At 43.7% G+C, this 13690-nt stretch overlaps 1 protein-coding gene across 8 annotated transcripts in view; it reads left to right on the forward strand.

Moving 5' to 3' along the window:
* Nucleotides 1–13690, forward strand: part of VPS13D (vacuolar protein sorting 13 homolog D) — a 210812-nt gene that overhangs the window by 135085 nt on the left and 62037 nt on the right. For 7 of the 8 annotated variants that reach the window (XM_084821541.1, XM_084821543.1, XM_084821542.1 and 4 more), the window contains 7 exons: nt 715–823; nt 4100–4279; nt 5494–5601; nt 7112–7261; nt 9821–9970; nt 12363–12459; nt 13081–13229. In XM_084821541.1, the coding sequence (XP_084677667.1) occupies nt 715–823; nt 4100–4279; nt 5494–5601; nt 7112–7261; nt 9821–9970; nt 12363–12459; nt 13081–13229 (943 nt within the window). The remainder of the gene's footprint in view (nt 1–714; nt 824–4099; nt 4280–5493; nt 5602–7111; nt 7262–9820; nt 9971–12362; nt 12460–13080; nt 13230–13690) is intronic. The other variant, XR_014785992.1, reaches the window with a different exon arrangement.

The following is a 13690-nucleotide window of genomic DNA, read 5'->3' on the forward strand; positions in this document are numbered from 1 at the left end:
GCAGCCTTGTCCTCCTCCAGGAATAGTATAAGATGCAAAGAGCTCAAGCAGAGCATTCCACACCCACTTCCCTCTAGTTTTCCGTGTTTTCTTTTCCAAATGACAATCAGCTAACTAGCTCTACAGTACTTTGATTCTAATCTGGTACCTAAGAGGTACTCTGGGAATTAGTGACTGTGGCAGCAGTCTGATGCTGTTAATGTAGAGGGCCCTTAGGAGCAGGTCAATGCTACAAAGGTTACAGTTGGCACAAACGGCACATTCTTGGACCAGAGACCCAACTGTAAATAACCCTGCAGCCTTGAATTGATTCCTTACTGTGAAAATCTGTAGGCTTTCTAGGATCATGACATGGAATTAAATCTGGGTATTCTGTGGTGGGAGAAATGATGAATTTATTTGACTGTGTCCGCTTCTGTGAATAGATGAGATACCAGCCTTTCTTGCATTGAGCAGGGGGTTGGACTCAATGGCCTTGTAGGCCCCTTCCAACCCTACTATTCTATGATTCTATGATTTTGTGTGTTTGAACACATGAACTAGAGTGTTGTCATTGTTCATCATAGCTTACTTATTACAGTGTTTTTACAGTTTATGATACAGGGATGGGTTTGTGGATGAAAATAAAACAAAATAAAGAAATATGAACAAATCATCAAAATAGGGGAAAGTGGTAAAATGTAGGCACAGAAATGGACTCACTTTGCTTTTTAGGTATGAACCGCTGATGTTGAGAAAAGCAGACAAACGGCGTAGTACCACACAGACCTGGAGTTTTCGAGATGGGAAGCTAGTCTGTGGCATGCATGGACTTGTCGTACAGGTTGGCATTGCTATTTTCATGGCTGCTGCTTGAGATGAATGCAGGGCAAACTATTTACTCTGAGACAAGGAATCTCAAAGATCTCTTTTAAAATTTATCACAAGACGCATGTTACCTTAAGGTGTGTGTTTTTAACTGTGCATTTACTGATGCATTTCTGCCAGGGGCAAAGGTATTGATTGATCAGGAGACGTGAAAGAGCTATTCATTTATTTGCCAGTTGAAAGTAAGGCTTTTTATTCACATTAATTTTCCGTTAGCCCCAGACCAGTCATATAATGGATGTGTTAGCACACAACGCTAAACCATGGTTTAATGCTACATGGATGACCCTCTGTGAGCCCTAATACAAGGTCAGGCTCACACACACACTGCACCCTCCCCGCCTTTCATGCAGGCAGGAGGAGGGCTTCTGCCGAGTTTAGTTTCACTTTCAAAGAATCTCAGCTTAGCATTACGTTTGAACAGGGCATCCTAGTTTGAAAAAAAGGATGCCAGCTAGCTTTTGAACCCATGGTTTGAAATTGGCTAGTTTAGGAACGGACTAAAGATTACTAAGCTTTTTAGTATTCACTTCTTCACTCTTTAAAAGCAGAGGAAAACTCTTTAAAAAGCTTCACTCTTTAAAAGTGAAACCAAACTCGGCTAAAGTCCTACCTGCTCTGCGGAAGGAGAATAGGGTTGTCCGGAACACAAAAGTTGCTCAGATTCATGGAGGCTTGCTTGTTCACATAGCACTAAACCATAGTTTAGTGTTAAGTGCAAATTGGGGCAGTCTAGGGGGCTGGGGACACCTTTGCCCTCATAGCGCAGCTGTGAACCTCACAAGGTGGCCCTGAGCAAGTCATTCTCAGTTGAGCTTAATTCAACCCAAAGGGCTGTTCTGAGCTCCTGCAAGAAGGAGTCTCATGAAAGCGGGAACATACAAAACAGAAAACAGCCCTGCCTGTCCAGGACCCCACCAGACCCCCCTGTAATTCTCTAAGAAAGGGTGGGGCAGGGCAGGCACAGAAACCCAGGTAGTTCCATCAAAACAAAACAGGAATGATTTTCTTTCAGGAATTATTTATGGTTTTACGATTTTTGCTTTGTTAATTTTGCTCATGTTTATCCAGTTCTTGTTTCCAAAAACCTGTTCAAAACAAGTCTGGTGTAATCTTCATTGCTTGTCGCAATAGGAAGCTTTAAAACGAGAGAGAGAGAGCTGAAAAGCTTAAATTTATTATGATGAATTGCCTTTCCATAAGAGAAGGATTTTCAATGACAGTACGCAAACCATTTCCATAAGAATCAAACCTGATTTAGCCAAAAAAAAAAGAGGGCGGGGGGCTATTTTAGTAACTCTTGAGATCTTTGATCAAAGACTGTCTACTCTGAGCTATACATCTGGAATGAATTTGTAAGCTATAATACAACAGATGCACTCTTAGGATTCATTATTAAAAAGATGCTGTCAACAATTGTGATTCCTCTATTTGCCCTAACTTTCCCCCCTGTCTTCCTTAATTCCATGCATGTCCTTCTTGGGGGGTTTTGCAGAGTAAACTTCTCAGTAATGTACATTTGTTAATAAAACACTGCTCCGTAGCTGGGACCTCCACCCCTTTCCTGATTGTGCTGCTTTATTATTGTTTAGTATTTTAGGGCTGCAGTCCTGTGCACACTTACTTAAGAACATCAGACGAGCCCTGCTGGATCAGACCAAGGGTCCATCTAGTCCAGCATTCTGTTCGCACAGTGGCCAACCAGCTGTCAACCAGAAACCTGCAAGCAGGACATGAGTGCAACAACACTCTCCCTGCCCATGTTCCCCAGCAGCTGGTGTACATAGGCACACTGCCTCCGATACTGGAGGTAGCATATACCCATCTGGACTAGTAGTCCACTGACTCTTCCTTCCACCTTCTCCTCCAGGAAAGAGTCCCTTAATCCACACAGGGATGCTTATTCAAGAATGTGCTTGAACCCTAAATGTACAAAGACCACAGGCAAAGGTAGCAGGGTCAGCCCAAGACATTTTGCAGCAGCATACCACAAAGACCCATCTTGTCAACTCATAATACCTCGTGACATGCACAGCTGACGGCATCCACCTCCCATCTTCTCCACCTTTCACTGGAAACATAGGAAGCTGCTTTATATCAAGGCAGACCACTGGTCCAACTAGCTCAGTGCTACCTCCTTACACCTACCGGCAGCAGTATTGCCTGCACATACCAGCACCTACCGGCAGCAGCTTTCAGGCAGGTTTTCCTTAGCCCCACCTGGAGATGCCGGGGGTTGAACTTGAGACCTTTTGCATGCAGAGCGTGTGCTTTACCACAGAGCTACAGCCCTTTCACATGAAAATGCCAGATGGCTGCACAACCCCTCTGTCTTGCCATAAGGACATAAGAAGAGCCCTGCTGGATCAGACCAAGGGCCCATCTAGTCCAGCATTCTGTTCACACAGTGGCCAACCAACCGTCGACCAGGAACCCACAAGCAGGGCATGAGCGCAACAGCACTCTCCCACCCATGTTCCCCAGCAACTGTTGTCCGTAGGCTCACTGCCTCTAGTACTGGAGGTAGCACATAGCCATCAGGACTAATTGTCATTGATAGCCTTTTCCTCCAGGAATTTCTCCACCCCCCTTTTAAAGCCGTCCAAATTGGTGGCCATCACTACATCCTGTGGTAGCGAGTTCCATAGTTTATGTGCTGTGTGAAGAAGTACTTCCAGGTAAGTCCCATTGAATTTAGCGGGACTGACTTCAAAGTAAATGTGCACAGGATCAGTCTGTAAGTCAATTTGCCAGGAAAGTAACCAGAGCCTACTAGACAAAAACATGATATAAATGTTTTGAGGCAGCTTAAACATGTGGGTCTGAAGATTTGCTCCAGGGAGCAGGACTAGAAGCAATGGGAGGAAAATTTGGGGGAAGCAGATTTGGGGTAAACATTAAGAGAAATTTCCTAATAGTAAGACCTGTTTGACACTGACTGCCTCAGGAGATGGTGGGCTTTCTTTCATTGGAGGTTTGTAAGCAGAGACTGGGCAGTCATCCTTCAGGGATGCTGCAGAACCATCCTGCATTGGACATCTTTCGTTCAGCAGGAGGCTGGACTAGAATACCTTCAAAGTCCCCTCCAACTCTATGGTTCTATGATTTCTGAAAAGGTTTGAAAATGCTGATACTCTGGATGTAAAAATCCATTTATTTTAAGCTTTTTTCCTTCCCTCTTCCTTTTTCAGCCTTTCTTAGTTGTCTTCTGTTTCATTTTTTTTCCTTCTAGGCCAAAGGAGGCATAGCAGGACTACACGATGGAGCAGAAGTTGTTCTTGGTCCAGATACTTCCCTGGAAATGCTGGGTCCAGTTCCACCAGAACAGCAATTCTTCAATCAGAAGATGCGCCCAGGCTCCGGAGTCTTGGCAGTTAGGGTAATTCCAGATGGCCCAACAAGAGTGCTACAGGTGATGGGCATTTTCCATGTGATGCAATCTGCATACATTCTATTAATTCATTCTAATGTTTATACCCTGCATTTCCATCCCCCAAAAAGAGAGCCCTCAGAATGGCTTACCACCATCATCAGTAAATCAGCAAAACAATATAAACAGAATTAAAAAAAAAACCCCACAGTTCTGATAATAAATTGGAAGTGGATAACACATTCTCCAAGAATGCTCCTCCTGAAAACTTTGTCATAACAATACTTTTAAAATGCGGCATTTGAAGGCACAGAGAAAGGGAGCCAGCTGTCAGGAATGAATCTGAGTATGTGGAGATGTCTGGCAGCTCAGATTCAGAATGGAAACAGCCAGAACAGAGGGAGGCAAACACCCTAGTGAGCTCAGATACAGCAAGACTTTCTTCCCAAGACCATGACACACAGATGGCCCAGCCAGAACGCCCCCCCCCTTTCCTCCACCATGAGAACCCAGGTTTCCGAGGAGGAGGAGAGTGAGGGGCGTGACTTGAGGGATGCTAGGTTCCGTTGCATAGTGAAGCGGGAAAAGTTAGAGGAAGGGCTCAGATGCTCCGCCAGGTTGTCCACTCATGGAAGCCAAACTAGGAGGGAGCCACCCTAAGGGAGGGGCATCCCTGCAAAGCTAGTCTGGCCCAGAAATTCTCACCCAGACTGCTGGCAACTTCTCCAACTTCCACTTCGTCTCCTGTATTGATATTTGTAGGTGGGTGGATTATCTGTTTCACTGCAGTCTGAGAGTTTCCTAGAATCTGCATTTGCAAAGAAGCGAGTCGTTAACTAATAAAGAAGTGTAGCTGGAAGCCTTGTTTCTTAGAGTGTGTTGATAGCGGAGGGAGAGGACAAAGGAAAATGATAATAGCCAGAGCTCCCAAGGCAGGGAGTTCCATACTTTGGGCGCCACCACTGAGTCACCACCGAGGAGACTCTGTCCTACGTACCCACCAGACATACCTCTGATGATGCAGATCTGGGACTCCTCTGAAGACCGTGTGTGTGCGTTTATATGGAGATGGCTAGAAACTTAATATGTTTTGGGCATTACATAAGCGATACTTTGTTATAAGTTATTTGTCAATTCATACATTACTTGCTTAAGCATTCTGTTACGTTGTAGAGGTTGGTTCTGGATGTTTTGAGAATTGTGGATTTAATTGGCTTGCAGGGGGAAAAGAATCCTAACAGTGCATTCTGTATTAGATAACAGACTTCAACCAACGCAGAAATGATCGTTTCTCATACGAAGGGGATGAGCTGGAACAAGACCTGCGGAAGCTGAAGAATCCTGACACCGAGCAAGAGCTGGAAGTGAGTTTGCAAAGCAACTGAGCGCTCTTTTTTTGTGGTAGTGGTTTCCAACAAGCAATAGTGTATACTCTTGTCACCACTGAGAGCGTTCGCTTTATCTTCTCAGTTTCTAATCTCAGATTGAACTATGGTATTGGCAATTGCACTTAGACGTCAGTAGTTCTGCTTGAAGGCCTGGTGCCTGTTACAGCGTCCAATGGAGGTAGATCTTAGAGTATGTCTCATTGTCGAATGAAGATGCCCTGTTGCTTGGGGGCATTCCCAGTCTAAATTCAACAGTGTTTAATCGATCCTGGAATGTCTTATGGTTAGGGTTGTTTGCTTTTGAGATGGTTCGTTTGAAGTTGTTTTAGATATATGTTTCTTTTGTGTATATGGTCTGTACATGTGTTTTTTATGTAAATAGTTTTTAACCTCTGTATATTTTATTTTTAATGTTTTTAATCTTTGTAAACCACCCAGAGAGCTCTAGCTATTGGGCGGAATAGAAATGTAAATAATAGCAACAACAACCTATCAATCACTCTTTATTACGGTCGAATGACCAAAGTAGCACAATAATCAACATAAAACATGTTGACCAATAACAGGACATAAAACTATATATGTATAAAACCAAAAAATTATAGACGTTCTAGGCATTTCAGAAAAGTTCTAGACATTTCAAAGAGTGTGTGTGTGTGTGTGTGTGTGTGTGTGTATTTACTGAGTGAATTGAGTAAATTCTTGACAGATTTTGCTTTCTGCTGCAAATAACAACTGGTAACCTTAAACATCAAACTATACCTGGTAAGAGCTTAAAGGCCTGGGGGTTGAAATGTTATCCATGCCAGGTACCTTACAGATGAATGTGGATCATCCAGACACGAAGTGTTTTGCTTGAGCAAGCAAGGTGCTCTGTACCAAAGAGGTTCATCCACTTTTTTTTTCTCTCAAGCCTTCCCATAACATTTTAGTTAAAATCCCTAATCTTACAGGGGAAGAAAACACCTTTCCTGATACCAAAAGGCTCCAACTGAGCCACGAGATTGAAAATAGAAATATTTTGGTTCTCTGACTGGGTTCACACAACATTCAAAGTTGAGTATGGGTTGAGTGTGAGGTATCATTGAACTATGGGTTGTTGCTGAAACGTAGGTTGTTGTGTTGTGTGAACCCAGCTGCCCTACAAAAACATGGTTTGTTCCCTATGAAGAACCCACATTTCACAATCCAAGAACAAACCATGGGTTCTCTTAATGTGTTGTTTGTGGTCAACAAACCATGGGTTGTTAGCACAGCTGGGTTCACACAGCACAACAGCCCATGATTCAACAGCAACCCGCACTTAATCTGTACTCAACCTCAAGTGTAGGTTGTCATGTTGTGTGACCCCAGCCCTTGTCAGCAGAATTGGGTATCCAGATCCGTTCAATCTCCTCCCACTCGCTTTTGAGCCAGGGTTTATGCAAATTAGTGGGTTTAATGCTTATGCAAATGATCTTGGATCCATTTTCTGTTCCATTCACAGGTCCAGTTGAAATTAGAAGGTGGAATAGGTTTGTCTTTAGTCAACAAAGCCCCAGAAGAGCTGATATTTGCAAGTTTTACTGGCATTAATGTCCATTTCACACAACTGTCAACGAGTCAAGTGCTTGAACTAAGCATACAGGATGTACAGGTAACCAAATGGAGCGACTCTCATGTTGAGTGTTTTGATTTGCTAAGCCATCCCACATCCAGGATTGTATCTGCACCAGCAGCAAGCGGTACCCCATGCCATAACTGCTCGGTAATGTGTACCTTCAAAATTAGATTCTAAAATGTTTTGAAGTTACAAGTGGGAAATAGTCGTGTAAATTAGCCCATTTTGAAGTGATTTTGACTGCTGATGGATATTGTTGTACACTGTTGGCAGAATCTTCATCTGCCTATTAAACAACATACCAAACTAATCACTGGACCCTCAATGTGACAACAAGAATATGATTGAAATATGTTAAAAGATATGCACAACAAACGACTGGCAGCAAGAGACAGAAGTATACCTTGCAAGTAACTGCAGTTCAGAATGTCTCTTTATATTAACAATAGCGAAAATACAGATATAAAAGTGAATTAATTCAAGAGTAATACTATTAAACAGATAGAATCATAGAATAGTGGGGTTGGAAGGGGCCTATAAGACCATCAAGTCCAACCCCCTGCTCAATGCAGGAATCCACGTCAGAGCATCCCTGACAGGTGGCTGTCCAGCCTCATCTTGAGTGCTCCAGTGTGGGAGAACCCACCACCTCCCCAGGTAGTTGGTTCCATTGTCGTATTGCTCTAACGGTCAGGAATTTTTTCTGGATGTTCAGCCGGAATCTGGCTTCCTGTAACTTGAGCCCATGATTCTGTGTCCTGCACTCTGGGATGATGGAGAAGAGAACTTGGCCTTCCTCTCTGGGACAACCTTTCAGGTACTGGAAGAGCGCTATCCTATCTCCCCTCAGTAGGAGTGCACGAAAGCCACTTACCTGGTCTCGCAGCTTGTTCGCGGTGGGGGGGAGGCGCTTCGCCGCTCCCCCCGAAGTTCAGGCCCGGGGGGGGAGGCGCCTCGCCTCGCCCGGCCGCGAAATAAAAAGTTAAAAAAAAAATGCCCCCGTGATAGGCTACGTTAATCGTCACGTAGCCTATCACGGCTAGATCTGCAAAGTCAGCCGTGATAGGCTACATAAATCGTCACGTAGCCTATCACGGGTGACTTTAAAAAAAAAAAAGCGCGTACGCAAATGGCGGCCCCCATAGGGAGCCGCCATTCACGTTCCTTATTTGGTCGCTGTAGTCTACGTAAATCTTTATGTAGACTACGGCGACCAAATAAGGAACGTGAATGGCGGCTCCCTATGGGGGCTGCCATTAGACGTACGTGCTTTTTTTTTTTTAAAGTCACCCGTGATAGGCTACGTGACGATTTACGTAGCCTATCACGGCTGACTTTGCAAATCTAGCCGTGTTAGGCTACGTTAATCGTCACGTAGCCTATCACGGGGGCGTTTGTTTTTTTTTAACTTTTATTGGAATGGCAGTGGCGGCAGCCAGTCGAAAGACCGGCTCCCGCCCCTGACAAAGACCTGACGAACTGCCGCCGGGACCCGCCGCCGGGAGGGACATTCAGGAAAGGTAAGTCCCGTCCCGGGGGGGGGGCGGGGGTGTGTGGAGAATTTCTCCCCGAAACTACTTCGGGGGGCCGAACACGTTGACACTCGGCCTCCCGAAGTTTCGGGGAGAAATTCTCCCCCATCCCTACCCCTCAGTCTTCTCTTCTCAAGGCTAAACATGCCCAGCTCTTTTAGTCTCTTCTCACAGCGCTTTGTGTCCATTCCCCTGATCATCTTTGTTGCCCTCCTCTGAACCCTCTCCAGCTTGTCTGCCTCCTTCTTAAAGTGTGGTGCCCAGAACTGGACACAGTACTCAAGGTGAGGCCTATCCAGTGCTGAGTAGAGGGGAACTAGTACTTCCCGGGATTTGGAAGCGATGCTTCTATTAATGCAGCCCAAAAGAGCATTTGCCTTTTTTGCAGCCACATCACATTGTTGGCTCATATTCAGCTTGTGATGGACAACAATTCCAAGATCCTTCTCCCTTGTTGTATCGTTGAGCCATGTATCCCCCGTCTTGTAAGTGTGCATTTGGTTTCTTCTTCCTAGGTGCAGAGCTTGGCATGTATCCCTATTAAATGTCATTCTGTTTTTCTCTGCCCAGCACTCCAGCCTGTCAAGATCACTTTGAATTCTGTTTCTGTCTTCCAGGGTTTCAGCTCTCCCGCCCAGTTCTGTGTCATCTGCAAATCCAATCAGCATTCCTTGCACCTCCTCCTCCACGTCATTCATAAAAATGTCGAAGAGCGCTGGGCCCAGTGGCCTTGCAAGTGATCCCAGTTCCAAATGGTTCTCAGCATTAACGATAGCAGAAACGCTGGCCTGTTGTTGCCAGTTGTTTGTTGTGCATAATATATTTCAGTCGTGTTCTCGCTGTCACGTCAAGGGTCCAGTGCTGTGCTCGGTGTTCTTCCCTGAGGGCGTTCCTCCTCCTTGCTTTCGGTTTTATCCAACAGCATAGGCATAAAGGTGTCGTGCTTTTGGTATCTAAAAGAGCAGTCCCGTTTCAGTAAGAGCGGGGGGCGGGTTGCTGGGCTCTGTCGCTCTGCAGCTTGGAAGCATTTTCATGCTCGTTCCCTGTCTTGCTTCTCGTTCAGGTGGACAACCAGGTCCTTCATACCACTCGTCCTTTCCTGCTCTTTGTGACCCCCCAAATGGCTGAAAATGAAATCGGTGAGACAGGTCCTGCTCTGCAATTGAATGCCATGAAATTCCCCAGCAAGAGCCCATTAACTGATATATACAAGGTAATCGAGCGACCAAATGCCATTCTAATTGCAAAACCCCAAAGGGATAAGCTCTGCCTATCTTTCCAACGGCATTCCCTCTAACCGTGAACTTAAGCGGGTGCTGACAGAACTGGAGCCAAAACGGGGCCACTGGGAAACAAGAGGAGGAGGTTATTGATATGTTCGGGGCAAAGCTGAACTTTGCAGAAGTACAAAAGAAATCTTAAACATGTGCACACACCTAAGAGTGCAAAGAAATCGCCACCCCTCAGCCCGATGAAGATCAGCATGCTCAGTAGCTGTGCCATTTCGAGAGCGGGTTGGAAAGAAAAAATGGAAAACGAGGGTGGGCAGAGCAGACTGCCTCACCTGAGCTCCTCACAGCTTATAGTGTCCTGGAGGAGGACTTAGCTTGTTGGCTGGAACCCTGAACAGAACCTCTCTGTCTTGTTGCACATCCCTCTTGCTCGACTAAACGTTAAATCTGCCATCCGATCCTTTCAGAAGTTCTAGGAAGCCAAGGATCTGCTTTGCATAGATGTTGGCACATCTTTTTAACTGTATGATAGTGCCTCCTGTGAAAGTGATGACAGAAACGTTTGCTCTGTAGCCCTACCCAAGTCAGTGTCCGTGCATGCACAAAAAGTCTAAGCACATTAAAAAATCATTTTATCTTTTCACATATATTTGCAAATCATTGTTAGTAACAGTATATTCATTTGTGGGCAGGGGGGCAGGCTTCCTGCACTGAGCAGGGGGTTAGACTTGATGGTCTTGTAGGCCCCTTCCAACCTTGTGATTCTATGATCTATGTGATTTACTTTCATTGTTGTGTAACCATTAGCTAATTAATTCTTAAGAGTTAGCCTTAGTTTTTTATTCTTATTTGTTATAGTTGTGATAATTAATTAATGCTTTAAAATACTTGACTGTCATTTGACTGTGAGAGTCTGTTAGCCTCAGCATCCCTGGCTCTCCATCTATATTTAAGCTAGACACCATAAGAGGTGGGAGGCAGGTAGGATGCTGTGTTTTACAGTCCTGCAAACATTGAAAACTTCCTCAAACTGGACTCTTGATAGCTACACCTTCATGTTTAGGATCCAGGCTAATGATGGCTGTGAGTAATAAGCTGTTTGCTGATAGATCCTTGATGAAATCAAGGAGAGTAGTAAAAGGAAGTAGTGTAGGGCCTAAAAAGCTGCATTATAGATCAGGACTTTCCTGGTTCACACCGTAGCTCTGCCACGAATTCACATGGGGAGCTTACGCAGTCCACTTTTTCAGGCTCTGTTATCACATCTGCAGTTTGTTGACACCACTGACCACGGTGGCTGCACACATTAGAAATGCGAGATAAATGCTTTGAGCTCTATAAAGTGCTCTATAAATTGTGAGTGGTGCAATCCTATGCACGTTTAAGTAGAAAAAAATCCTACAACTCCCACCATTCCCCAGCCAGCCTGGCTGGGGAATGTGGGAGTTGTAGGACTTTTTTCTGTCTAAACATGCATAGGATTTCTCCCTTAAAAGTGTAAAACTACAGTGTAAAACCAAAGCAAAAACCAGCAGCAGTGTAAAGATCTAAAATACAGTAACGGATTCAAATATACATTGTTAAGGGTGCAATCCTATGCATGTTTAGGTAGAAACATTTACATGTAAATATAAATTTAACATTTTTATGTTAATATAAATTTAAATATACATTGTTAAGGGTGCAATCCTATGCATGTTTAGGTAGAAACATTTACATGTAAATATAAATTTAAATTTATTTATTTATTTATTAGATTTATTAGCACTCACCTTAAAAATATACATTGTTAAGGGTGCAATCCTATGCATGTCTAGGTAGAAACATCTATGTGTCAATATAAATTTAAATTTATTTATTTATTAGATTTATTAGCACTCATCTTAAAAATATACATTGTTAAGGGTGCAATCCTATGCATGTTTAGGTAGGAAAAAAAGTCCTACAACTCCCAGCATCCCCCAACTGGCCTGGCTGAGGAATGCTGGGCATTGTAGAACTTTTTTTCTGTCTACACATGCATGGGATTGCGCTCTAAGTATTTTTAATAATAAGTAGCCTTGGCTGTGGGAAGGGACACAGGAAACCATATATAAAAATATAAATACATTCCATCAGCCTCGTGGAATATGGATTTGGGATAAATCTTCCTGCTGGCAATGTATGCATTCTGAAACCATATATCACTAAGTGGAAGCCCCGCGAGGCTGAAATTCAGAACCCTGAACTGAAAAGATAGGCACAGGTTTTCTGGTTGTGTCATAGGTCTTTTTGTGAGTACATTTCGATTGTGAAGTCTCCATGTAATTTTGATATTGCGAAGTGCTGTGTACATGGATAGTATGCTAGAAATAATATCTCTCTTCATTCCAGCATCTGATGATCACAGCTAGCAAGTTCACAGTTCAAATCGAGGAGAAGCTGCTCCTTAAACTCCTGAGTTTCTTTGGCTGTGATCAGTCCGATTCAGGTATGTCATCTGCAGTGAGATCTGTGAAGTTTGTAAATAACCTGGAAGTTTGTAAATAAATTAAAAAATGCTTGGAAGCTTTTCACTGTTAGGATGAAAAGCCTAAGTTGAAAACGTTTTGGCTGTCCACAGAATGCATCTCACCCATCTCAAATATGTCTCTGCTGTTTCTGCCTGTTCTTGTTTCTGAAAAATCCCATTTTGAATTTTGTTTAGGTCTTAAATAATGTTTCTGCTCGCTAGTTGAAATGCTGTTTACAAAACTGATTGCAAATGTTTCTATTAGAATATTCTGCAGGGCAACTCTAAAAAGGATATTCTTAAACACACTTCTTAATATATTATGTAAAGACACTGTGATTCAGAGACCATCAGTGGTGCTCTGTACTGTCCAAAGTTGAATCTTTCACCAAGCATGGAGAAAATTAGGATTGAAACTTCCTCTTTTTAGAGGAAGAAACTGTTTTTAGAGAAACTGTTTACTTGTTACCTTAACTTGTCAGCTCTCAGGATGGGTGCTGCATTACTTCAGCGTCTTTTTCAATGATAGTAGTAATAAAATTGATATCCCAGGGAATGTGTCATATGTTAATAATAGCTGTGTTGTGCTGTTGGCTGCAGAGGTTGAAAATTATGATGAAAATCTCCATGAAAAACCTGTTGATCAAGGTGGAGCCCAGAAGCGATATTACTTTGAAAACCTCAAAATTAGTGTGCCACAGATAAAGCTGAGTGTCTTCACTGCCAGCAAGCTACCCTTGGATCTCAAGGTAAGCACAGGATCTCATAACACAGGATCTGCAGCCTGCCTGAAAGTCTCATACTTAGAAAATCAAATTTCTTGCCCTTAAGTTTCACCATGTGAAACCACATCTGCCAAAAGCACAGAATCCTTGGGAGAGTTGGGTGGTGCAATGCATGCTCTTTCAGCTTCCCCCCACCCCCTTAACAGTTGAAGGATTGTCTTGCTGGATGAGATCAAAGGACTGTTTCAATTGATGTTCTACCCCTGGGATACTCACACACTGAGGTGTGAGGACTTGTGACTGCAGCATATCCTGAAACTGAGGCTTGTCCATGGATTGTTGGCATGGACTTTGCTTTGCTGTACCCATTAAGTGAGATCTATAGGATAAGCAGCCAGTCCTGCAAGAAGCCCCTTGAATCATAGAATCGTAGGGTTGGAAGGGGCCTACAAGGACATCCAGTCCAACCCCCTGCTCAATGCAGG

Source organism: Heloderma suspectum, chromosome 15, assembly GCF_057233095.1.
Source record: "Heloderma suspectum isolate Gila_16-S chromosome 15, 16-S_ref, whole genome shotgun sequence".
NCBI lineage: Eukaryota > Metazoa > Chordata > Lepidosauria > Squamata > Helodermatidae > Heloderma > Heloderma suspectum.